General features: G+C 37.2%; 2 protein-coding genes and 1 long non-coding RNA gene across 8 annotated transcripts in view; 1 reads left to right on the top strand and 2 right to left on the bottom strand.

Moving 5' to 3' along the window:
- Window positions 1-27,402, bottom strand: part of LOC143845753 (uncharacterized) — a 100,332-nt gene that overhangs the window by 51,473 nt on the left and 21,457 nt on the right. The gene's annotated exons all lie outside the window — the stretch shown is intronic.
- LOC143845751 (protein MLN51 homolog) overlaps window positions 1-27,402 on the bottom strand; it is a 55,318-nt gene that overhangs the window by 15,221 nt on the left and 12,695 nt on the right. The window contains exons 7-12 of one of the 6 annotated variants that reach the window (XM_077354163.1): window positions 16,228-16,283; window positions 16,042-16,087; window positions 15,835-15,906; window positions 15,668-15,748; window positions 15,398-15,527; window positions 14,850-15,098 (exon numbers count right to left, since the gene is read on the bottom strand). In XM_077354163.1, the coding sequence (XP_077210278.1) occupies window positions 15,879-15,906; window positions 16,042-16,087; window positions 16,228-16,283 (130 nt within the window). In that variant the 3' untranslated portion in view covers window positions 14,850-15,098; window positions 15,398-15,527; window positions 15,668-15,748; window positions 15,835-15,878. Of the gene's footprint in view, window positions 1-14,849; window positions 15,099-15,393; window positions 15,528-15,667; window positions 15,749-15,834; window positions 15,907-16,041; window positions 16,088-16,227; window positions 16,284-27,402 lie in introns of those variants that run through there. The other 5 variants (XM_077354166.1, XM_077354162.1, XM_077354161.1 and 2 more) reach the window with 5 other exon arrangements.
- LOC143846674 (uncharacterized) lies at window positions 7,602-9,389 on the top strand. The gene is made up of 2 exons (XR_013234811.1): window positions 7,602-7,698; window positions 9,018-9,389. It is a non-coding gene; the product is annotated as an uncharacterized LOC143846674 (long non-coding RNA).

The raw sequence follows: 27,402 nt of genomic DNA, 5'->3' as shown, positions 1-27,402 counted from the left end.
GAAACCTCGACACTTAGCTGACCAATTGTGAAGCCCCCAATCAACCCAAGTGACCTCTCTTTTTCATCATTTTGCTTAGCGTCTCTGTAACTATCAGAAAGAGGAAAGAGGAAAGGGGAGAAGGGATCTCCTTGTCTTGAGCCTTTAGAAAATTCGAAGAAACCTTTTGAAATACAAGTGTGACAATCCAAGAGGGGGGTGAATTGGTCAATTAGAATTTAGGCTTAATTAAAGGAGATTAAAAATTAATCCATTTAATTAAGCACTAATTAGTTTAACCCTTGTTCAAATAGGTATATCAATAAACTCTAGGGATTAAACTTTCTAATCATGCACATTTAGCTAACCCTTGTTCAAATAGATATTATAATGCAATTTAGGATTTAGACATTTATCTTAAGTGCATTCACTAACCCTTGTTCAATTAAAGCAAAAACATAAGGTTAGAGATTACCAATCACCACACATGCGAGAGAGAGAGAGAGAGAGAGAAAAGAGCAAGCATCCACAAGGCACGAGATTTATAGTGGTTCGGTCACAACTTGACCTACTCCACTCTTCCAAGTTTACCTCCTTGAGATCTCCACTAAAATGATGAAGCCGTACACCCGACCCCTTCATCTCCAAAGGGAACAAACCCTTGTTTTTCCATTCTCAGGGGCCAAAGCGAAGCCCCTCACACAAAGCCTTGACAAGGGAGTCAAACCTTTGCACATGATTCACCTTTCTTCACGGGCCGAATCGGAGACCCTTTTCTTCACCTTTCTTTACGGGCCGAAGAGAAAACCCTCACCTGAAGAACAAATAAAAATAAAAACTCTCTTGCCTCTTAATAGGCGGATTATAACATTGATAGCTCACATTCACTCCAAGAATATACAAATGTAAAGCCCCATGGAGTGCCTCTTGAAAGAATGTGGAAATACATGTTCAAAGAGGTTTTTGCCTTTGAAATAAAACTTGAAGCTCAAAGAGAAATGGGATTTGATCTTTCTCTAATGTTCAAAAGCTTGTGGAGATAGGTTTTAATGATGTATATATAGTATATTTGAAAATATGACCGTTTAGGGTAAAACTGTAAATAATAGGCTTGAAAAAGTCAAGCAGAAAACACCCCAACGACAAGTTTGCTCGACCGTGGCGGTCGACAGGGCTACAGCGGTCGTCCGCCCCTATCGGGTGCCCTATTCTATTTTCAAATTTCTTACCGTCGCGGTCGACCGGCCACATGGCGGTCGCCCGGCAAGGGCTTACAATTTGCTCAAAAAATTTGGCTCAGAAACCTATCCCGATCGACCGACCCACGGTGGTCGCCCGCCCGCCCTAGACCAAAATTGGATTGTTCTGTATGAAACAGAAGCGCATCCGCGATCGCCTGGCTTAACCCGGTCGACTGGCCCGATAAAATTCGAGATGGCCTGGATTTTCAGGTTCCATCCCGCGGTCGCCTGGACTAGCCCGGTCGACCGACCCTTAGTGAAATTCCATTTTAACTTTAAAATCCATGAGCTTTTGAGCTATGGTCTTTGGGCTTAAGTCCAAGGTTTTCAAACACATTTTTGGGTGTGTTGATGGTTTTCAAAGATGTAAAAAGTTAAGTATAAAAATCATTTGAAAACCTTTTGAAAGTGCATTTAAACATAAAATCAAGAGGACTCCAAATACATTCTAAAAATAAGAACTTTGAGTCTTCTTGGAATGTCTTGGCTCCTTTGCACTTTCTTCGACTTCTTCGGCTTGAGTGAACATCTTGTCCTTGTCTTGGCTCTTGTGACTTCTCCTCCAATCTTCACTGCATGTAGTGAGGTGCATGAGGTGTCACCAATGGTATGTTCAGCTCCAAGCTCCTTCTTGATGAGCTTCTTTACTTGAGCATCTTCAAATGAAGATGACTCCAATGTAGGTACAAGCTCTTGGTTCCTTTGATCCTTGATCCACAAGTCATATGTTGTGAAGAGTTGTGTAATGGCGATTATGACATGAAATTCTTGTATACAACACAACACCTCAAAGCAACACATCAGTCCATAAATGTTAATCAATTTGGTTTGCTAAAATCAAAACAAGAAGGTAAGATGAATAATTAACCCATGGGAACCCTTGGGCTAACATTCTCTCCCTTTTTTTATGATGGCAAACAAATTGATTAGGGAGGCAGGAGATATTAAACAAATATATGAATGAGCATTAAATACAATAAACAATTTAAGCAATGCTCCCCCTCACTATATGCACAAGTGTAATATGATAATATAAAGCATATGGTGCATACACAAATGGACAACCTTATCAATTCCCAAAATTCTCCTCCTTTTGGCAACAGTAAAAAGGTAGGGATATGCAAGTGAAAGTACAAGAGGGTGTCAAGATGAAAAATAACTCATAAGAGTTATTCAAAGTGTATATGATATGTTAATGAAGCTCATATGATGCTTATCAAAATAGAAAACAAAGTAAAGAGCATGATAAGCAGATTTTTTTTTTTTCAAAAGATATGTAAGTTAAGCACAATTATTGGGGCAATAGACTATGTAAGCATATCACAATGGTCTATATAGACATGAAAAAGCAATCATTTGGCTCTCCCCCTATTTATTTGTCATTGGCCCTAGGTGAAACCTATGTGAAAGGGCATACAAGACATAATGGTTTAAAAGGTGAGTGATTTAAACACTTGGGCTTGATTTGCAACTTGCAAGAAGATGAGTCTCTTCCTGAACAAGAATATGCTCAGATTGATGACATAACCATTTAGGTTCACAAGTTGCATGAATGGGGGTTTTCTTGTCAAAGAGCAGAGAAGTTTCTTCCTGAGCATGAACATTCTCAGAACTATAAAATAACTTTTGAGTTTCAGTTGCTTGCCCTTAGAGAGTTGTATATTTGTAAGTGAAAGCTCCCCCTGACTGTGTGCATCTAATTTAAATGTAATAGATCAAGGCACATAGAACCCATGATTTAATTAATCACCTTTAACCATTTAGATTGCTCCATTCATAAACCAATCACACTTTGAATATGAATTGATGATTATTAGACAGAGGATATGAGTTTAAGGCAGATGGTCTAATAAACACATGGAGAGGAGAATGAAATCAATGAGGTACATGTCCATGGCAATCAAAAGATCATGTATAAATAGATGAGAACCATAAAGCTCAATATACATAATCAAAATGGAAGATTAATACCACATTTCTTTTATCACTTCAAGAAATGATAAAAGTGGAATTTGAAAATCTCTCGAAAGAAGTAAAACTGAACTTCTTTTATTCTATCCGGCACTCTTCTACTGATGAATGTTTAGAAGAGCTTAGATCAATGCTTGATCCTTTCTTCCATGTAAAGGAGCATCTTTAAAAGTTCTTTCCGGATTGAGAGATTAGGTACTTGCTTTAAATCTTCTCCTTCAACAAAGGGTCATCCTGAAGAGGATGAGCATGAAGTGCACATGCCAGCCTTTAGACAGAGTCTTCAATTTTCTTAGTCTTTGTTCATCCTTCACTGTGGAAGAATGTAGAGATGGACAAAGGAAAATTGAGTACATCTACCATCTTATTACATCTGGCACGATGAAAGGAGACAAGTACCATAAATAAGCTACGAAGGACATGATCTGAGTGGGGTCTTCCGAAGCTAAAATCTTAGAAGAGATGATGGGAACTTATATTTTAAACCATCCATCTTCCAAGAGATTGTCATTGGCCTTTGATAATTCTTATAATGCAAGGCCTGACAATACACAATGGCTTAGATATGAATGTAAAAGCATAGCCATTGGAACTTATCATGATAAAATATTTTCATTCAAAAGTACATGATAAGATATTACTTCATAAGAGATATGATGATCATCTCAATCACTATTCTATGAAGAGGAGTTCTAAAGATTTTTCAAACTCTAGAACAAGATACTTATCATTGGCAGAGATAGAAACATATAAGTCTATCCAAGATAAATATAACGCCTGAGAAGATATGGTAATTAAGCACAGGCAGAGGGATCCTGAAAAAGATGAGAGATGATCTCCAATTTAAATAATAGGACAAGACCCAACTACAAAACACATGGAGCAATGTGGCTCCACATGAGTGTACTTATCATATGTAATGCACATCACACATCATATGATACGGAGGATAAACAGACATTGAGCATGTATAGCTCTCCCTTTGTAAGTGACTCATACAATGTATGAATCCAAAGGGGGCTGTCCAACCACATAGACACCAAGGGATTTAAAGGTGAATGATTTTCAAACCACCCTTGGGCCACTAAAGCATGATTGCTATAGGTAGTCATATGATACCAAAATGTGTGACAACCTAGCAAACCATGCTCCCCTAAATATGTGCAAATAATATATATATATATCACATAAGGCACATATGGCTTATTATGGTTAAGATGCTGGTTAAAAGCCAAAGTAATTAGATGTGTTAATTAAAGATGAGTGTACACTCTCCATCTTACAAGGTAAGAGGACTAAGAGTACAAATTAAGTGATTTTTAAGTTTAAGTTTACCATCTTTACCATGTACCAGTAGCATACAAGGGGAAAACTATAGAATATATATATATATATATATAATATCAATTAAGCACAATTCTATAGAACTTAGACATTATAAGAGGTATTAATAGAATCACATGTCTAAGAGAGACATCCATGGCTCATTCAATGAGAGCATTCATGGATAGTCTACCATGTTTGGACACACGAATCATGGTCCAAACATCTATGCCTATATCCACAAATCACCATATAAAAATAGGGCATTTAAGCACAAAGTGCAAAAGGCCCATGGAAAAACAAGAAGTGTGGGAAATAAGTGTTCCCATCACAATGTGTTACATGATAACCACTACAATGAGTTGCTGCCCAATAATGATACTAGATTCCTATTATATTTTCAATTTTACTCAATTGAGTTTCATACATGGAATCTAGACTCATTTTCAATTCTCTACACGAACAAGGATATTCATGCAGGACTGTAGAGAATAATCCAAGGACTTCTAAAGAATGTCAAGTGATGAACACCTTGGAAACATGCATTCCAAAAAGAACTACTATGACTAGATAATTTTATCTTAGTCATGAGAGGATATTCATTTTAGGCATTTTTGGAATACATCAATTTAACCCATAAAGATTTCTTATGCATTTAATAATAATCATTAAGCACATAAGAATGGGTTTAAAGGACAACTAGATGCATAGTAATAAACATACTTACTCACCTAGGGCAAAAGATGTCTAAGAAATGATTTGAGTGGATTACCTTAGACAAGACTTTAATACACAATTTTGCTAGAAATGATATTCTACCTAAGTTGAATATACCAAGATCTAGCAAATGCCAAAATTGTCCTAAATAGAGTTCAAGAATAAAAGAAATGAACTTGAAGGATCAATTTGAACTCAATGGCATAAAAGATGGTTAATTTTCATGGAAGCGCACATATGGTTTTCACATTTGAATTTTCTATTGTGGATTTGCTAAGTGGATGCTAAGTGCACAAGTGATGTGATTTGCACCTAGATAGGCTTTTCTAAAAGAAAGATATTCAATAAAGCACAAAAATAAAAAAGATGTGATCATTTAAGCACAATGAGCAAAGATACAAACTATTAAGAACATGAATAATGATGAGTATCTAATGCTCAAAATTAAAAAGATATATCATTAAGCTCATGAAAACTAGATACAAAAAATATTCAATGAATTAAAGTATTTTGCAAGAATGTGAATGATAAAACAATTTAGCATAGCCCCTAAACTAACTCATTCACTAATTAGATTAGAGGGACTCTTTTGGAACCCAAATCCCTTTGGTTCCAACCAAGTTTGTTTGTGAGAGTGTACATTTTCTTATCCAAACAAACTTGTTAAATTTCACAATTTCAAGCTTACACTCAAAATTGTAATGCTCAACTCTACCACAATAATTATGAATGGTAGATGATGAGCAATTAGAATCATAAGACTTTGAAGGTTGTTTATCTTTTTTTTCATGAAGTCTTTGATTCTTAATGGAGAGTTCTTCATTCATTTGATCTTCATTTTCACAAACATGTTCATATTTTTCAACAAGTTCAATGTTTGTGATTTCAAGGCTTTTAATTTCTTTCTCAAAGGCATTGCATCTTTGAAATAAGTCAACATTTTTATTTATCAAAAATATGCTCAATTGACTTAATTTTTCATTTCTTTTCAAACATTCATTTATTTCCAATTGCAAATTTTCAATTTGAATTTCCAAATCAGAAATTAAATGTTTGAAAGAAACTTCATTTGCAAAAGATTTTTCTGAAATCTCTTTTTGTCTAAAAATTGTATCAATTGAAAAGAGACAAACATTTTTCTCAAAAGTGTTTTGTAATGAAGTCCAAATATCTTTTGCATTGATGCAATTTGAAATATTAAAAATGTTTAGAGTTAAACCGCAACACAATAAAATCATAGCCTTTGAGTTCAGGGAAAACAATTTCATATCACCTTAAGTGCATTTCCTTGAAAAAGAAATTCCCTCTTTAATGACATCTAAAATGGCATGATCTATGGATTTGAGATACGCTTGCATTTGTGCTTTCTAAGCTCCATAATTCGTTCCATCAAATAATGGAGGAATTAGGGTAGATCGGCCTTTCTCAAAATCCATAAGGATTGTCACAGATCTTTTCTCTTGTAGATTTTTAAAAATTCAAAATCTCTTTAAGAGCCTAAGCTCTGATACCAAATGAAATACAGGTGTGACAATCCAAGAGGGGGGTGAATTGGTCAATTAGAAATTTTAGGCTTAATTAAAGGAGATTAAAAATTAATCCATTTAATTCAGAACTAATTAGTTTAACCCTTGTTCAAATAGGTATACCAATAAACTCTAGGGATTAAACATTCTAATCATGCACATTTAGCTAACCCTTGTTCAAATAGATATTATAATGCAATTTAGGGTTTAGACATTTATCTTAAGTGCATTCACTAACCCTTGTTCAATTAAAGCATAAACATAAGGTTAGAGATTACCAATCACACACATGTGAGAGAGAAAGAGAGAAAAGAGCAAGCATCCACAAGGCACAAGATTTAGTGCGTGTTTGGGGTACCGTTTAAAACACTGTTTGGCGTTTGAAACACCGTTTTGGGGCCAAACGGCCGTTTGGGAGTGTTTGGGTGCGCAGCCACCGTTTGAAACGCCGTTTGAAACACCGTTTTGAACCCTCAAAACGGCGTTTTGCAAACGGAGGGGGGGAGGTCCGTTTGCAAAACGCCGTTTTGAACGGAGTTTTTAGGTTGTGGAATTTTACATGTTTACCCTCATGAAACCCATTATTACACCTTTTTTTTTTTTACAGAAGTTAAAACGAAAATTTTCACCATTCTTCCCCGACTCTTGCTGTGCTCCAAAAAAAGAAGACACGATACTTGTCTTCAACCTCCAGACATCTCCCAAGCAACGACTCTCCAAGCTGCATAGCAGGTACGGATCTCTCTCTCTCCTTTCCACTCATTTTTCCTTTTTTTAATCTTGTTAAATCTCAGAAAATAGGGTTTCTAAAAACCGAAAATTGGATTTTGTGGGTAGTTTCAGATTTTAGTGGATGAGTTTATGAAATTCTGCTGTGAAGAGAAAAGTGGCATCATTTGATCCTAGGCACACGTCTGGTTCTTGGGTTTTGCTCTGCAGAGGTATTTTTTTAATTTTATGGATTTTTAGGTTTTAGTTTGCTTACTTTGAGAAGAATTTTTGGGATTTGAAGGTTTGTATTGCACATGTTCTGTTTGATAAAAGCCCTCAGTGGACTTATACAACACATTATTATTTTTTTAATTTTATGGATTTTTAGGTTTTATTTTGCTTGCTTTGAAGGAGTTTTGGGATTTCAAGCTTTCTACTGCACATGTTCTGTTTTTCAAGGCATTTGGCCATTGAACCTATGGAATGATGATTTGAATAAACTTGAGATTGATTACTCTTGAGGTGTGATGCTTCAAAATCATAGGTGAGATGCCTAGAACACAAAGTGATTATAGGTTTTACTTTCCTATATCTTTCTTGCTTAATTTATTTTAATTTCAATTTCCGATCTCAGCTCTCCATCCATTAATTTTGTTTGAGAAATACATCCCAAGATTGAACCTTTGTTCCCTAACCTGCCACCCCTTACCCCCTCCACAACCCACTTTTCATAAACCCATACTACCGTCAGCCTACCCTACAATTTCCTAGTTTGAACTGCCCTAAATCTGTTACAGATTCAAGATCTGTTCTCAAAACTCCGGCCTGCACCCTTGAAACTCCACTCTATTTCAACAACCAGCTATAGCCCTGCAACATTACCAAGTTTAAATCCTAACACTAACCCACATTCTTGACATGCTACGGGTTAACCTGTCCTAAACCCCTCCATATACCCTAATGCATCCTTCGAATACCCAACTACCCAGAGATTATAACCCATACGCCAGTACCTTTCTTGGCCTATTACAGACCCCAGAAACCTGTTTTAAAACCATCCCTCCACGTCTGCCCTGCTCCTACTCCCCTACACCAGTCCCTAATCCCCTTAGAAACCCATCGACCAACCCTTCTTGACTGTCACAGGTTCACTGCACCTAAAACCTGTCATACTAAGCCACAGTCCACACACAACCCCACATACTAAGCCACAGTCCACATACTACTTTTGTGTGTAAGAAGCAATGATTTTGAAAGATTAATCACAAGTAGACATCATATACACTGAATAAAATGTCATTGCATTTCTCTCCTTGACAACTTCTGTAATAGATAAGCACCCCAAGTTCATGCCTATGGCCAAAATGGATACTATGCGATATCATTGCTTATAAGTAATCTCAATGTGTCTAACTATTAGCACTAGCCAACAAAAATAACAAATCCAGGATACCTGCTATATTTAGCTTTTTGTGTTTATACTCTCTATTGTTGCTTGACCTTGTAGAGTTGTGTAGAGAATTTCTTGCTTACGCTTTGAATTTTTTAGATGGAAAGTGATCAAGCAAAAAAATCTTCCCAGACTACAAAAGGGAAGGCAAATGGAAAAGAGATTATTAAGAAAGCTCAATGGGACACTGATAGCCATTATGCTTGGATTGACATATGTAAGGACTTAGTTAGGAGGGGATTTAGACCCGGTTCACACTTGAGTAAGGAAGGGTGGGCGCTAGCAACTGATGGTTTAAATGAGAAGACGGGCAAGGGATTCACTAAGGAACAAATGAAAAATCATTGGGACTCGACTAAAAAGGAGTGGCAGTTGTGGCATTCTTTGTTGACCAGTGCAACTGGTTTGGGTTTTGATCATGCGAAGCATTGCATAGATGCATCAGACGATTGGTGGGATACTCAAATTAAGGTAATCAATAAACTTAAACTTAATTTATTTTTATTATAAGTTTTTTTCCATTTCAGTAAAATGATAATGTTTCTTTTTTTGTTTTGTGTAGAGAAATAAAAAATATGAGTGCTTCAGGAGTCGAGCCTTGGAAAGGTGCTGGGATCTTGAGGAGTTGTTCTTAGATGTTTCTGCAACTGGAAGACTTGCATTTTTTCCTTCTGCAAGCCATGTTGAGACACAAAATAGCAAACCATCTACCCCATTTGATATAGAGGAAGAGGGAGATGAAGATGTAGGCACACCAGTATCTTCGAATGAGCCTGTTTATGGTGAAGATGAGACGGAACCAGATGTAGTAGCAAGGAAGAAAGAGCCTAAAGTAAAAGAAAGGGTTGCAAAAAGAGGATCGGTTGCAAATCATATTTCCAAAAACTTAGAGCGTCTCGCGACTGCAGTGGAAAGCAGGAGCACGACTACATCTGTCCGTATGGAGAAGTTTGATGCTGACATGACTAAAATCGTGAGGCAATTAGCCTTGTTGCCAGGTTATGAGAGGGGGTCACTAAATTTTTATACCGCTTGCAAATTGTTCAAGGTGAAAGAGAATCGTGCATTGTGGGTGGCTATGGGAGATGACAAAACAAAGATTGGTTGGCTACATTATGAGTTGGGAGTCCCATTGCAACCGTCATTCGATGATGACGATGTTTACTATCCCCAGCCCATTGATTAGTTTTCTATCTGTTGGTTGTGAACTTGTGTTACTTGGATGTTGACAAGTGACGTTATTTTTTATCTTGTGATCGATGGTTGTGAACTTCTGATAGTTTTTTGGGTATTGCAACTTGTTGGTTGTTACTTTTATTTTGAACTGGTTGGTTTTTATATGTTAGTTGAACAAGCTCAAGACAATGTATAACTTTTTCATTCGTATACAATTTATTTTGAACTGTTTTTACACTACAGAGGCCTGGAGCATACCAGTAACATCTTCCCTTGGTGTGCCATACGGGATTTGAATATGCTACTTGTTGGTTTTTTATTTGCAGGGAATATGGATTCAGGAGATGGGTCAGATGCATCAATTGAATCAATTGACAGTGACGAAGATTATGATGATGAAGATTTGATGGCCATGGTTGTTGAAGGTGTGCAAGATGCAATTAGGTATTATTCTATGTTTTTTTGCAAGACACCTTGCCGAACAAGTAAATACACTGGGCATAAATTTATCATGGACCTATTAGATGGTGCACCAAACCGATGCTATGAGCAACTTCGTATGGAGAAACATGTATTTAGGAACTTGTGTAATTTATTCAAAACAAGATATGGGTTAACACCAACGAAAGCAATGTCTATTGAGGAGATAATGGCAATGTTTCTAATGACATTAGGACATGGCGTTTCTAATAGGTATATGCAGGAGCGGTTCCAACATTCTAGAGAGACAATTAGCCGGCAATTTCATAAAATCTTAACTTGTGCAATGGGATTTTCGTCTGATATGATTAAGCCAGAGCCTAATTACAATGATATTATTCCTGCATACATCCAAAATAGGGCAAAATTTTATCCATACTTCAAAGATTGTATTGGAGCTATTGACGGCACCCACATTCAAGTGATTGTGCCTCAAGCAGAGCAAATTCCATATCGAGGAAGGAAAGGTTACACCTCAACAAATGTCATGGCATGCTGTGACTTTGACATGTGCTTCACCTTTACATGGGCAGGATGGGAAGGTGCTGCTCATGACACAAGGATTTTTTCAGAGGCACTGCGTACGCCGGATCTTAATTTTTCTCACCCAAGGGGAGGTAAGTACACAAATAATACTATAAATTTAATATAATATAATATATAATATCTTACATAACTTTCTTTTCAAATTTTGATGTAGATAAATATTATGTGGTTGATGCCGGCTACCCCAATATGAAGGGATACTTGGCCCCGTACAAGGGAGAAAGGTCACATGTTCCAGCTTTTCGACATGGTACTCAACCAATAAGTGGTTCAAATGAGCAATTTAATCAAGCACACGCCTCTCTTAGGAACATTATAGAGCGCACATTTGGTGTATGGAAAAATAGATGGGCCTTGCTATCCAGAATGCCTAAATTCAATTTAAAAACCCAGATACAACTAATTGTAGCATCAATGTCACTGCACAACTACATCAGAAAGCATGCAAGTCGTGATGAGGAGTTCGATAGAGCTGACCATGATGATACATATATCCCTACTGTTAATGTTGGTTTGGGTTATGATCATGCTATGGATCAGAATGATACATTTGACTATGCACATGATGATGCTTTCATGGGTTCGGTTCGGGACCGCATTCGTGATGAATTATGTTCTATATAAATTACTCATTGTGCCACTTTTTAAATTTATTTTTTTGTGAACAATAGTATAACTATTTATGACAATGATGTTTAATTTTAATTGTGTTGAATGAGATCCTAATGACCTTCTAATATTGGGTCTAATGAGAGAGTAGTTGAGTTACATTGAGGCCAACCAAACAATACCCTTTTTGGTCATTTTACCACTAAAACTCTGATTTGGGGCATTTGCAACCAAACACACAATACCTCCGTTTGCCGTTTAAAACGCCGTTTTGATCTGGCCAACCAAACACCAAAACGCCGTTTGGCAAAACGCCGTTTTGAACCAAAACGCCGTTTCAAACGCTATTTCAAACGGTACGCCAAACACACCCTTATAGTGGTTCGGTCACAACTTGACCTACTCCACTCTTCCAAGTTTACCTCTTGGGATCTCCACTAAAATGATGAAGCCGTACACCCGACTCTTCATCTCCAAAGGGAACAAACCCTTGCTTTTCCATTTTCAGGGCCAAAGCAAAGCCCCTCGCACGAAGCATTGACAAGGGAGTCAAACCCTTACACATGATTCACCTTTCTTCACAAGTCGAATTGGAGACCCTTTTCTTCACCTTTCTTTACGGGCCGAAGAGAAGACCCTCACATGAAGAACATATAAAAATAAAAACTCTCTTGTCTCTTAATAGGCGAATTACAACATTGATAGCTCACATTCACTCTAAGAATATACAAATGTAAAGCCCTATAGAGTGCCTTTTGAAAAAATGTGGAAATACATGTTCAAAGACGTTTTTGCTTTCGAAATAAAACTTGAAGCTCAAAGAGAAATGGGATTTGATCTTTCTCTAATGTTCAAAAGCTTGTGGAGATAGGTTTTAACGATGTATATATAGTATTTGAAAATATGACCGTTTGGGGTAAAACTGTAAATAATAGGCTTGAAAAAGTCAAGCAGAAAACGCCGCAACGGCTAGTTTGCTCGACCGCGGCGGTCGACCGGGCTACAGCGGTCGTCCGCCCCTATCGAGCACCCTATTTTATTTTCAAATTTCTTACCGTCGCGGACGACCTTCCACATGGCAGTCGCCCGGCGAGGGCTTACTGTTTGCTCAAAAAATTTGGCACAAAAACCTATCACAGTCGACCGACCCACGGAGGTCGCCCGCCCTAAACCAAATTAGATTGTTCTGTATGAAACAAAAGCGCATCCGCAGTCGTCCGACTTAACCCGAATGACCGGCCCGATAAAATTAGAGATAGCCTGGATTTCCAGGTTCCATTCCGCGATCGCCCGGACTAGCCTGGTCGACCGGCCCTTAGTGAAATTCCATTTTAACTTTAAAATCCAGGGGCTTTTGAGTTATGGTCTTTGGGCTTAAGTCAAAGGTTTTCAAACACATTTTTGGGTGTGTTGATGGTTTTCAAAGATGTAAAATGTTAAGTATAAAAACCATTTGAAAACCTTTTGAAAGTGCATTTAAACATAAAATCAAGAGGACTCCAAGTACATTCTAAACATAAGAGCCTTGAGTCTTCTTGGAATGTCTTGGGCTCCTTTGCACTTTCTTCGACTTCTTCGGCTTGAGTGAACATCTTGTCCTTGTCTTGGCTCTTGTGACTTGTCCACAAATCTTCACTGCATGTAGTGAGGTGCATGAGGTGTCACCAATGATATGTTCAACTCCAAGCTCCTTCTTGACACTTGCTTAGGAACTTGTGGGATCTTCATGATGAGCTTCTTTACTTGAGCATCTTCAAATGAGGATGACTCCAATGTAGGTACAAGCTCTTGGTTCCTTTGATCCTTGATCCACAAGTCATGTGTTGTGAAGAGTTGTGTAATGGCGATTATGACATGAAATTCCTATACATACAACACAACATCTCAAAGCAACACATCAGTCCATAAATGCTAATCAATTTGTTTTGCTAGCATCAAAACAAGAAGGGAAGATGAATAATTAACCCATGGGAATCCTTGGGATTACACCTTTTGGGGGTCCATTTATGAGAATCGAAAATCATGCTGATGATATGCAATTCTTCATCCACAACCTTCATTTTGCACCAAACCCCATTCTTTCAAGCAAATAATCCAAACTACTCCACTCCACCTAATCATGTCTTTTCCATGTACAATTTGCACACTATTCCCCTACTACTTTGGAATAGAAATCCACCATCTCAGTGTGAGCTCTAAAGATCAGCTGGCAAACATATTTACGAGGGCATTTTGCCGTACTCAATTTGGAATAATTTGGTCTGGACCGGTCATGAATGATATTTGCACTCCAACTTGAGGGGGAGTAAGAAAAATGGTAGCTTAAGCTTATATTTATGTTGCTTTTTATATTTTTTATGATTATTATCGAGCAAGTATGATGGGGCCAACATAATGGTTGCCCTAATGAGAACCTCATCAATTGGTTTAAGGGACATATAGAGCTGTACTTCAAAGACTGTGAACTCTGTCTCCCCTTCTCTGCCTCTAGCTCCACAACTTAGGTGGTCTCCACCAAGTGATATTTCATGTCCCTTCACTATAACAGAAATTAAAGTCAAATGGTTGCCTTAGCAAAGAAATAAACACGACACAATAAATACTAGAAGTAATATTTGTAACTTGTATTTCCAGTCAGTCTAAATCAAGATTCGTTCTACTGCGGTGGATAAGTCCTAGATGACTCAGGTCATCCGACTCATCTCAGATACCCCATCTTGCCATATTAACAGGCATCCATTCATCTTGATCACTTGAGGAATCAGGACAGCTTATCACCTACGCTTGATCAGCCTCATCCCGCTCAACGAGGTTGGTCTTGTTGTGCGAGTAGCAGACCATCCTATATGGACGATCATCAGTTAATTACACATTAAATTAACTAATTGTCCTAGTTCATTAACTTACATTTCCACAACTATGCAATAATAAACAATAACAAGCTTTCACAGATTAAGCGAACACAATCACAATTATTAGTATGCTTAAAGTAGCTAACATTCAACATATCAAGTAAAATTGACTGAAAGGTCACACTAATGTCGAACACATTAGCTATAGATCCCTATTTCCCACGCCAACAGCGCCTTCTTGAGGTAACAAAGCAATAATCTTGATTAGATCAACGGTTCCATTGGTTACAGTAAGGATTATATGGATTATTTACAGAAATCTCATACTAAAAGAGAACTCTTACTATACAGTTTTGTTTCATCTATTACATACTAAAATAGAAACTGAGAATTCCAAGGATGGCATTCAGTTCGAATCTACATTACGAAAATAGACATGCCCCAGCTCAAACAGGTCAAGAAGCGGTTCTGTCCTCACTCCGCATAGCTCTAAGTCTTTCAGACGCTCAACCAAAACCTTAAGATGAAATAAGCATATATTACAACCACAAATTAAGACATCCTTCACTTGAACATAAGCTTAAACAAATTAAGACTACCAACATAGAAGGCAATACTTCCAAGTTTCAAAACACGACAGTAGCCTCCGAGTCATTGGAATGAATAATTCCAAAAGTGCATATAAATATTCAATGACCATGCTTATCAACAATTATTAGTTTGCTAGAATATGGCAAGAGTAAAATGAGAAAATTAAAAGCATAAATTATTCCTGCCAGCCCTAGAACACAAACAATAACGAGAAGAACCACCTACTGCTTGTTTAGGAACTAGCTAAATCCACCAGACTTTAGGCAGGTTTACCATATTCCTAACAGGATGAAACAGAGATAGCAATAGCCACACATATGCGAGAAAATCCCATTTCCACCACCCACTTCTCTACCTATAAAGAAGTTTAAAATGTGAAGCATGATAAGCTCACAGTGATGCACTATAAATGTAGAATTCAATTTTTTTCAACTGACTCTAGATAGCACATTAACATATCACAAGTCCATAGAAGCTGTAAAACAGAACACTTACATAGCATATATTGGGACATTAAGCTGCCCAAAGTGCCCCAGATCAAAAGCTGGAGATCACAAAGGATCAGGGGAGTAGTGCCTGCCACATTCAACATTAAGATACTGAGAAAATAGAAAATGAAAGTAAAAATAACTGCAAATTTGATAGACAGACAGAGAACCAACCTTTAGCTGCTTATTAAAATACACCCAATCTTTATGTATGTACTTCACTGGCTAAAGCTCATCTCCGAGTATCTGCAAAAGAAGCTCACTCCATTCAGCAAATAAAGAAGTAATGAGTGCATGCAGTTAGGAGCAACAGAAGAAGTGCAAATCAGATGTTCAAATACCCATCTTGAATTTTAAACTCAGTCAAGAATTTGGACTTACCTGCGAGGTTTATTTTGCCGTTGCCCAAATTCGTCGTTAACAAGCTCTGTCCAGAAGAATATATAAAAAAAAATCCAAGTAAAATTACAAATGCCATGCAAGAAATAACAAACTGGTAACACAGTCTGAGGTTTTGTTCAACAAATCACAACCCACTGTAAGGCAATGTCCAAACTCAAATTTTACCAGGTCTTTGTGAGGGTTTCCACCCATTATTAGGTTTACTTGAACTCGCTTCTCTGCTGCAAAAGAATTTAAAGATTAGATTCTCCAGAAATGTTAAATGAAACAATAAATGGAGACCAAGTAAATTAGAAGACAAGAAAATCGGATAGACAATGAATTCAAGACTTTATGAACTTTATAAGAATGCATCTGTTTCTAACATATTATTCACACATGTGAAACAACCAGTTACTCCAAAAGCTTAAGCCGTTGGAGATGGCATTATTTAATCTTTTAACAACACAAAATCAGAAAATTTTGAGAATAAATTATACATGAATTGTAAATGAAGAATCATAATAAAGTAGGTGAGATGAAAGATAAGTTTCTAAGTAGCCTTGCAGTCACAGACTCACAGTTCATGGATGGAAAACTAGTACAGGAAATTAATCTGCTCAGATACCAACTTATGTGAAAATTTCCAGTTAAAAAATCCGGCATATTAGTCACACAAAACCAGCAAATTTTGAGAATAAATTATACATGAATTGTAAATGAAGAATCAAGATAAAGTAGATGAGATGAAAGAAAAGCTTCTGAGCAACCTTGCAGTCACAGACTCACAGTCCATGCATGGAAAACTAGTACAGGAAATTAATCTGCACAACTACCAAATTATGTGAAAATTCCAGTTAAAAAAAACACAACCAAAATTAAAACAACATTAGGAATTTCCATCAGTAATCTGTTCAATCCGATTGCAAATCCCTTCCTTTTGTGTCCTTACTAAGGCTTCACCATTAAAAAAATCCAAATACTAATGTAATCTAATTCTAAAAGTGTTTAACCCAAGAAAAAGAGACATTGATATCGTAGCATCATATCACCAGTTAGACGTAGCGTCAGAATATATTCAACCTAGTAACAATAATGCACAAGAGATTTTTGAGGAAACATCCAAAGAGAAAGAAAATCCACAACCCTTCATTAACTCCAAAAAAATCTGCCGTAAAGCTACATATACTCAACAAAAATACTCTAAATCCAGCATTGGCCCCAGTCCCAACCACAGAATTCCCAAAGATATTGTAAAATTCATGGAATTTTGAGCAACCATTTAAACTGATCCTCAAATTACCCCTACAACTTGAAAATAAGTAAGGGACCACCAAAAGTCCATTTACAACTCTTTAAAAACATCCCAAGGTTTTTTAATAAATATATAAAAGAAACATTATGAATGCTAATCCCTTTACAAGATTTAAAATGAGAACCCACTAAATTCTTACTTCTGTGTACTATAATAAAATACCAGATTTGGACATGTGCGTGCACATGCCATACTAGTTATGCATCCTTGTAGTATTGGCTGCAGACAGGTAAAAGAATGCAGAGTAAGTGCCAATTTGGCCATGTAGGGCCTACAGTTTAAAATATATTATAAACAAGTACATAATATCACACCAGAACAGCTCCACATAGCTAAGTTTGAGTTGATGAAATCCCAAGGGTGATGGCAACCCAAGAGGGGGGGTGAATTTGGTTTCAAAAACTTTTGCCAAAAATCATTGTGAAAGCTAAAAACAAAGGAATGAAATCTTTAAGCACACAAATGAAAATAAACCACAAAGAGATAGAAAGAGTGCACCCGAGATTTATAGTGGTTCGGTCACTACCAAAGACGTACTCCACTCCACCAAGCCTTCTTGGTGATTTCACTACGGATTCCTTTAATGGAGGGGAAACAACCCAATTACAAAGATTATTCGGCTCCGCCTCGCAAGACTTGCCACGAACCGAAGAAATCTAAGCGTCTCCAACACTCGCTCTTGGGATGGCTACGCGTTCCTTTGCACTCGCCAAATATAAAATGATCTTGAAGAAAGAAAACAAAAATCCCTTCAAGAGGGTTACACAAGATGGAAGAAAGATGTACAAATATAAGCCTGATTCCACTTCTTTGCTTAGAGATGAGAGAGACACTAAAACACTTTGATTTTGATCTTTTGGATGTTCAAGATAATGCAAAAAGATGTTTAAGAAAGGTTTGGATAGTGTATATAAAATACAAGGTGACAACCCAAGAGGGGGGGCTGAATTGGCTACTTCAAAATTTGGGGCTTAATTAATTGAATTACTAAAATCAATTTACACATTAAGCCTTAACAAGTTTAACCCTTGATCAATCAATAAGGATATTAAGAGCTAGGGTTTGGATGTTACTTTAAATATGCATTCACTAACCCTTGTTCAATTAAAACATAGACATAAGTTGGGTTAGAGATTACCAATCACCACAATGTGCAAATGAGAAGGAGAAGAAGAAAGCATCCACAAGGCACAAGATTTACAGTGGTTCGGTCACAACTTGACCTACTCCACTCTTTCAAGTTTTCCTCCTTGGGATTCTTCACTAACCAATAAGATTCTTCAAAGGGCGAATCTCAAAGCCTAACACCAACTCCTTCAAAGGGATCACACCATTTTTTGCACGAAGCCTTTCCGAGAACACCTTCCTCGTACAATTGATTTACCTTTCTTTCCGAGCCAAATCGAAGACCCTCAAACATATATTGAAGAAATAAAAAGAAAGAAACTCCTAATGCCTCTTGATAGGCTGATTACAACATTTAAAGCTCACAAACTCTCCAAGGAATATATACAAATGTAAAGCCTGTGGAGATCCTCTTGATAGAATGTAAAATTACAAGTTCAAAGAGGTTTAACCTTTCATATAAAAGTTTAGGTTCAAGAAGATGGGATTTGATCTTGCCAAAGGTTGTGTAGAAAGGTTTTTGATAGTGTATATAGCCCACAAGGAAATATGACCGCTTGGGGGTAAAACTGTAATTTAGAGGGTTGAAAAAGTAAACCTTCGAAAGCCCCAACGGATCTATTTCCTAGTCGTCGCCCTCATCGGGCTCTTCTTTTGAAATTCAAAATTCATACCGGCGCGGTCGACCGCCCAATGGCGGTTGCCCGACGAGGGCTTACTATTTGAATTAAATTATCGCGGTTGACCGGACCAATGGAGGTCAACCGCCCACACCATACTGGATTTTTTCTGTTTGAAACAGAAACGTATCCGCAATTGCCCGGCTTGCCCCGGTCGACCGGCCCGATAGAATTCGAGATGGCTTAGATTTCCAGGTTCCATCCCGCGGTCGCACGGCCTAGCCCGGTCGACCGGCCCTGAGTAAAATTCCATTTTAACTTTAAAATCCAGGAGCTTTTGGGCTATGGTCTTTAAGCTTTAGTCCAAGGTTTTCAAACACATTTTTTGATTTGTTGATGGTTTTCAAAGATGTAAAATGTTAAGTATAAAAATCATTTTGAAAACCTTTTGAAGGTGTATTTTATATAAAATCAAGAGGACTCCAAATACATTCTAAAAATAAGAACCTTGAGTCTTCTTGGAATGTCTTGGCTCCTTTGCACTTTCTTGGACTTCTTCGGCTTGAGTGAACATTTTGACTTTGTCTTGGCTCTTGTGACATCCTTCAATCTCCACTACATGTTGTGAGGTGCATGAGGTGTCACCAATGACTTGTTCAACACCAAGCCTCTTCTTGACACTTGCTTAGGGAACTTGTGGGATCTTCTTCATGATGAACTTCTTTACTTGAACATCTTCAAATGAGGATGTCTTCACTGTAGGTGCAAGCTCTTGGTTCCTTTGATCCTTGATCCACAAGTCATGTATTGTGAAGAGTTATGTAATGGCGATTATGACATGAAAGTTTTGTATACAACACAACATCTCAAAGCAACACATTAGTCTGTCAATGCTAATCAATTTGTGTTTGCTAGCATCAAAATAAGAAGGTAAGGTGAATGATTGAACCCATGTGCACCTATGTAAGCCCAAGGGTTCCCATGGGTTAATCATTCACCTTACCTTCTTGTTTTGATGCTAGCAAACCAAATTGATGAGCTTTTATGGACTAATGTGTTGCTTTGAGGTGGTGTCATATACAGGAACTTCATGTCATAATCGCTATTACACAACTCATCTCAACACATGGCTTGTGGATACACTCATGCATGATCAAAGAGCTTGCACCTACATCGGAGTCATCACCATTTGGAGATGATCAAGTTAAGAAGCTCAAGATAAAGATCTCTCAAGCTACCTAGCAAGTGTCAAGAAGAAGCTTGGGGTTGAACAAGCCATTGGTGATACCTCATGCACCTTCTAACATGCATTGAAGATTGGAGGAAGTCACAAGAGCCAAGACAAAATTCAAGATGTTCACTCAAGCAAAAGAAGTCTAAGGAACTGCAAAGAGAAAAGACATTCTAAGAAGACTGAATGGTATACACTTTAGAATGTAATTTGGAGTCCTCTTGATTTTATGTTTAAATGCACTTTTAATAGGTTTTCAAATGGTTTTCATACCTAAGTTTTTATATTTTTGAAAACCATACACACCCAAATAAGTGTTTGAAAACCTAGGACTTAAGCCCAAAGCCCCTGGATTTTAAAGTTAAAAATGGAATTTTACTCAGGGCCAGTCGACCGGGCTATGCCGGGCGATCGCGGGATGCTACCTGGAATTCCAGGGCATCTCGAAATTTATCTGGCCGGTCAACCAGGGTGAGCCGGGCGACTGCGGATTTGTTTTCTGGAAATCTAGAAAACAACCAGGTTGAGCTTGGCGGACGACCACCATGGGTCCGGTCGACCGCGATAGTGTTTTTAAACCGAATTTTTATTCAAACAGATTGCCTTCGCCGGGCGACCTCCATAGGGCCGGTCGACCGCGCCGGTATGAAATTTGAATTTCAAATAGAGAGCCCGATAAGGGTGGGCGATCGCCGTGCCTCGGTCGACCGCCGCGAACTGGAAATAGAGTCGTTGGAGCTTGCGGCGCAAGTTGACTTTTTCAACCCTGTATTTTACGGTTTTACCCTCAAACGGTCATATTTCCTTGTGGGCTATATATACACACTATTTAAACCTTTCTAAATAACCTTTTGCAAGATCAAATCCTATCTTCTTGAACTTAAACTTTTACATGAAAGGTTAAACCTCTTTGAACTTGTATTTTTACATTATTTCAAGAGGATCTCCATAGGCTTTACATTTGTATCCATTCCTTGGAAAGTTTGTGAGATTTCAAAGGTATAATCCGCCTAATCTAGAGGCATTGAGAGTTCTTATCTTTTATTATCTTTTAATTTTTCATTTGTTTTTTAAGGTCTGATTCGGCCCTCTAAGAAAGGTGAATCATTGTAAGAGGGAGTGCGCCATCGCAAGGCTTCGTGGAGAAAGGGTGTGATCTCTTTGAAGGAGAAGTTGGTGTATGGCTTTGAGATTCGCCCGTTGAAGAATCTTATGTTTTAGTGAAAATCCCAAGGAGGTAAACTTGGAAGAGTAGAGTAGGTCTTGTGATAGACCGAACCACTATAAATTGTGTGTTCCTTGTGGTTGCCTCTCTTCTCCTTCTTCTCTTGCACATTGGTGATTGGTAATCTCTAACCCTATTTGTGTATATATTTTAACTTAACAAGGCTTAGTGAATGTATGTTAAAGTAGGATCTAAACCCTAGCTTCCATCATATTGAATATTTGAACAAGGGTTAGACCATATATACTTAATTAATAACTTGATTTAAATAATCCATTTAATTAAGCCCAAAATTTTTAATTGATCAATTCAGCCCCCCCCCCCCCCCCCCCCGTCTTGGGTTGTCACACCCGTATTTCATTTGGTATCAGAGCTTAGGCTCTTAAAGAGATTTTTAAATTCAAAATCTACAAGAGATAAAGATCCGTGACAATCCAAATGGATTTTGAGTTAGGACAATCCGCTATAATTCCTCCATTCTTTAATGGAACTATAGGGCTTGGAAAGTAAACATGTTTGCTTATCTCAAATTCATAGACTTTGACATTTTAGATGTCATTGAAAGGGGATTTTCTATACCAAGGAAATGCACTAAAATAATGCAAAATTATTTTTATTAAATTCAAAAGCTATTATTATAGTCTGTTGTGGACTATGTCCCAATGCTTTTGATAAAATTTCATCATGTACAAATGCAAAAGATATTTGGACTAATCTTGAAAACTTTTAAGAGAAAAATGATAGTCGCTCTTCAAATGATAAAAATGTTACTTTTGAACAAAAAGAGACTGTACAAAAATATTTTGCAAAGGAAAATTCTTTCAAACATTCAATTTCCGATTTAGAAAAGCAAATTGAAAATTTGAAATCAGAAGTTAATGAAAGTTCAAAAAGAAATGAAAAATTAAGTCATTTGAGCAAAATTTTGATAAATAAAAATGATGACTTATTAAACAATGCAATATCCTTGGAAAAGAAAAGGAAAGCCTTGCAAACACAAACAAGGATTTAAATGAAAAATACACACTTATTTGTGAAAATGAAGAAAAATTAAAAGCTAATTTATCTCAACAAACAAATTGCTTTGAAAGTCAATTAAATGAGATTAAACTAGCTAATAAAGAACTCTCATTAAAGAACCAAAGATTACAAGAAGATAAAGATAAACATATATGTTCGCATATTTATTCTTGTGGTTCTAGTTGCTCTTCATCTACCCTTGCTTATTCATTTTCATATTGTGGTAGATTAGGGCATCACAAATCTAAGCCTACGCTTAGATTTGTGAAATCAAACAAGTTTGTTTGGTTAAGAAAAGACACTCCCACAAACAAACTTGGAAGGAACCAAAGTGATTTGGGTTCCAAAATCCCCCACTCAACTCATTGTTTAAAATTATTGATATATGGAGTTGTGCTTCAATTGCTATATCATATAAATTCTCTAGATACTATTTCAATATTGCATTTAATGTATCTAGATCACATGTTCTTTAATGATATATCATTTCAATCCATGAACTTTGATACATATACTTGTACTTGATTATTAAAGGTTGTATCATTGCTCTTATGTACTTAATGATCACATCATTCCCATACTATAGTCTAAAAATAAATCACTTTTATATTCTCATTAGACTATATGTTGTGCTTTATTGAGAATCTTTTAGAAAAATCCATCTAAGTGCAAGGACACACATATACACTTAGCATTCACAACTAGAAGAGCTAACACGTCAAACCTTGCTAGACATAGATCAAACATGTATCATATTTTGTATCTAGCAAAATACATCAAACGCACATCCACAAAGAACTTCATGAAAACATATGTCCAATCATCCACTTGAGCATTAATATTAGAAAAATAGAAATGAATTTTTAGATGCCCCCTCACATAGCCTAAGGATCAAGTTTACATGTTCATTAGAATCCCATAGATGCGAGAAAAATAGAAGAAAATCGAATTGTCCACAAAATCCCTTGAAAAATATTAAGAAATTGGAAACAGAGATGTGGCGGTCGACCGAACCTCGGAGGGCGACCGCGGTAGGCAAATAGGAGAAAAATAAATAGAAACAGGTTAGTCACGGCGGGGAACCGTGTGAACCCGGTCGACCGTGGGTAGTCGAGATGGGAAAAATAAAAAGAGTCAGGCGGGTCGCAGCAGGCGACCGCGATAGCCCTGTCGACCGCGACGGTCGAAAACTGCGTTTTAAAGGGCGACCACGAGTCATTTCTAACTTCCGCCGCTCATTTCTTCTCCTAGGGTTTTCTTCCCTTCTTGCTCCTAAACCATTTTTGGTTGAAGATCATCAAGATTAATGGTATTGAGTAAGTTTAATCAATTTCCCTTCCTTCATTTCACATTTTCTCTTCCTCTTTTTAGTTTCTCCCCATGCTCATTCTCTCCACATTTCTCCTCATATCTCCCACAAATCTTTTGTTTTCTTTTGTTTCCATACTCTTCTTCCATCCTCCATCATCCTTCACCTAATTCCTAATCTTTCACCTCGATTTCTCTCATCTCTCTCAAAATCCTAGAAACCAAAATGTCTACCTCGGAGAACGAAGAACCTGAAAGAAAAGGAGAAACAGAAAATAATGAAAAATCAGAAAGTGATGAAAATGACGAAGAAGAAGATGATGAAGACGAAGAAACTAAAGATTCTAAGGAAGAAGAACAAAAGAGAAGGGAACTCGCTCAACAAAAAATGGAAAGAGAAGAAGCAGGAGAAGAGGATGATGACGATGAGGATGACGAACCTGTAACAAAAAGTGAAACAGATAGTTCTAATTTTATCATCCGATACAACCGTCAAAAAAGGGGATGAACGTCCAGCTCCTCCGCTTGAGAATGAAAAGCCTTCTTCTTTTTGCTCCTCGGAGAAGGAATACCTCTTTACTTCTCATTACCTCGTCCGGCTGGGAAGAAAAACTTTTGCACTTTTCGGTCTTAATTTTGGAGCTGCATTATTATAATCTTTTTGATATCATCTTTCGTCCATTATGGGCCTTTTTGGACTATTTTTCTAATTTCTCATGGATGATGTTGTATGCCCGATGTGGGCTTTATATTTGATTGGCATGCCCAGAATGGGCTTATGACTATGTGGATGTTGCCCCAGATGGGCTTTTGAATATTATGGATGGTGGCCAGAGAGGCCTTGTGCGTTATGTTTCTCATTTTGGTTCATGTTTCAGAGATTATATGACTACATCTATTGTAGTGGTGATGAGTACATGTCTCACACCCACCTGTCAATCTCTGATATTGTGGTAAGATGTGAAGAGGGTGTGTCTCTTTCATCTCCTTTCATGTATATGGTGGCACATCTTGCCTTATACGTATATATATATAGATGATCTGTTGATTGCCATGGATGTGCTCTTCCCAGTTGATTCATTATTATACATCCATGTGATTATTGGACTGTGTTCTATTCTTTATCATTCTATTGATAAAGTGATTGTCAAATAATCATCCATTCATATTAAAATTGTAATTATCTTGTGAATGGAGCTATGATTGATTGGTTAAAGGTGATTACATTCTGATCATAAGTTCTATGTGCCTTGCTATTACCGTTAGAATAGATGCACATAGTTAGGGGTGGCATGTCTTGTTTGGATATTAATATCTTATATCCCAGAAGTCATGCAATATAACCCAAGCATTCAACTCATTCACCTTTTTGTACCAATCTACCCTGTTATGCCCTATCACATAGGCTTTATCTATGGCCACTAACAAATAGAAATGGGGAGAGCTATATGATTTTGTATTCATGTTTATATGGGCCCTTGTGATGTGCCCACATGTTTGATTGCCCCACATCTAGTATTCATGTATATAAATCCTTATCTTGTCTTATCAATATATATATATATATATATATATATATATAGACACACACACACACATGATCTTTCTTTTTGCCATGGATATGTTCTCCTGTGTTTCCCAATCTTCCGTATCCATGTGGTTATTAGATCATGCTCTATTCTTTATTATTGTGTTTTGTCTAATAATCATCCATTCACATTCAAATTGTGATTATTAAATTGTGAATGGAGCATCTACTGAGTGGTTTAAAAGTGATTATGTTCAAATCACTGGGCCTATGTGCTTGGATCTTTTACGTTTAGACTAGATGCACATAGTCAGGGGGAGCTTTCACTTGCAAATGTATAATTACTTAGAGCCAAACAACTTAAACTCAAAAGTTATTTTATAGTTCTGAGCATGTTCATGCTCAGGAAGAGACTTGTCTGCCCTATGACAAGAAAACCCCTACATAATGCAACTTGTGAACTTAAAATGTTAGGTCGTAAATCTGAGCATATCCTTGCTCAGGTAGATATTTATCTGCTTCAAAAAGTTGCAAATGAAGCCCAAGTATTCAAATCATTTTGCCATGTCATGCCCTACAACATAGGTTTCACCTAGGGCAATGACAAATTCATAGGAGGTGAGCTAAATAGTTATATATTCACACTTATATAAATCGGTGTAATATGTTCATATGGTTTATTGCCTCTATTCTTGGGCTTAACTTGCAAATCATTTGACTAAAATTAAATAAATAAATAAATATATGGCTTATCATGCATTTCACTTTTATTTTCTCTTTGATAAGCATTACTAGAGCTTAAATTGTATATCATATACAAGGCACATAGCTTAGACAAGCTATTTTTCATCTTGACACCCTACTTGCACTTTCACTTGTAGATCCCTACCTTTTTGTTGTTGCCAAAAGGGGGAGATTTTTGAGAATTGATTAGGTAGTCCAATTGTATATGCTCCGTATGCTTTGTAGTCATTAATTATTTTTGTGCATATAGTGAGGGGGAGCTATGCTCTATTATGTATATCATATCATGCATACTCATCTAATTGTTTGATATCTCCATCCTCCCTAATCAATTTGTTTGTCATCAATAAAAAGGGGGAGAATGTAAGCCCAAGGGTTCCCATGGGTTAATCATTCACCTTACCTTCTTGTTTTGATGCTAGAAGACCAAATTGATTAGCTTTTATGGACTAATGTGTTGCTTTGAGGTGTTGTGTCATATACAGGAATTTCATATCATAATCGCCATTACACAACTCATCTCAACACATGGCTTGTGGAAACACTCATGCATGATCAAAGAGCTTGCACCTATATCGGGGTCATCTCCATTTGGAGATGATCAAGTTAAGAAGCTCAAGATAAAGATCCCTCAAGCTACCTAGCAAGTGTCGAGAAGAAGCTTGGAGTTGAACAAGCCATTGGTGATACCTCATGGACCTTCCAACATGCATTGAAGATTGGAGGAAGTCACAGGAGCCAAGACAAAATTCAAGATGTTCACTCAAGCAAAAGAAGTCCAAGGAAGTGCAAAGAGCAAAGACATTCCAAGAAGACTCAATGGTATACACTTTATAATGTAGTTTAGAGTCCTCCTGATTTTATGTTTAAATGCACTTTCAATAGGTTTTCAAATAGTTTTCATACCTAAGTTTTTATATCTTTGAAAACCATACACACACCTAAATGTGTGTGTTTGAAAACCTAGGACTTAAGCCCAAAGACCAAAGCCCAAAGCCCCTGGATTTTAAAGTAAAAAATGGAATTTTACTCAGGGCAAGTCGACCGGGCTATGACGAGCGACCGCGGGATGCTACCTGGAATTCCAAGGCATCTCGAAATTTATCGGGCCGGTCGACCAGGGTGAGCCGGGCGACCGCGGATTTGTTTTCTGAAAATCCAGAAAACATCCAGGTTGGGCTTAGCGGACGACTACCATGGGTCCGGTCGATCGCGATAGTGTTTTTGAACCGAATTTTTATTCAA

Source organism: Tasmannia lanceolata, unplaced genomic scaffold, assembly GCF_043159265.1.
Source record: "Tasmannia lanceolata isolate RefF3 unplaced genomic scaffold, GAP_Taslan_0.1 ptg000015l, whole genome shotgun sequence".
Classification (NCBI taxonomy): domain Eukaryota; kingdom Viridiplantae; phylum Streptophyta; class Magnoliopsida; order Canellales; family Winteraceae; genus Tasmannia; species Tasmannia lanceolata.
This window is presented reverse-complemented; position numbering and strand designations above follow the sequence as displayed.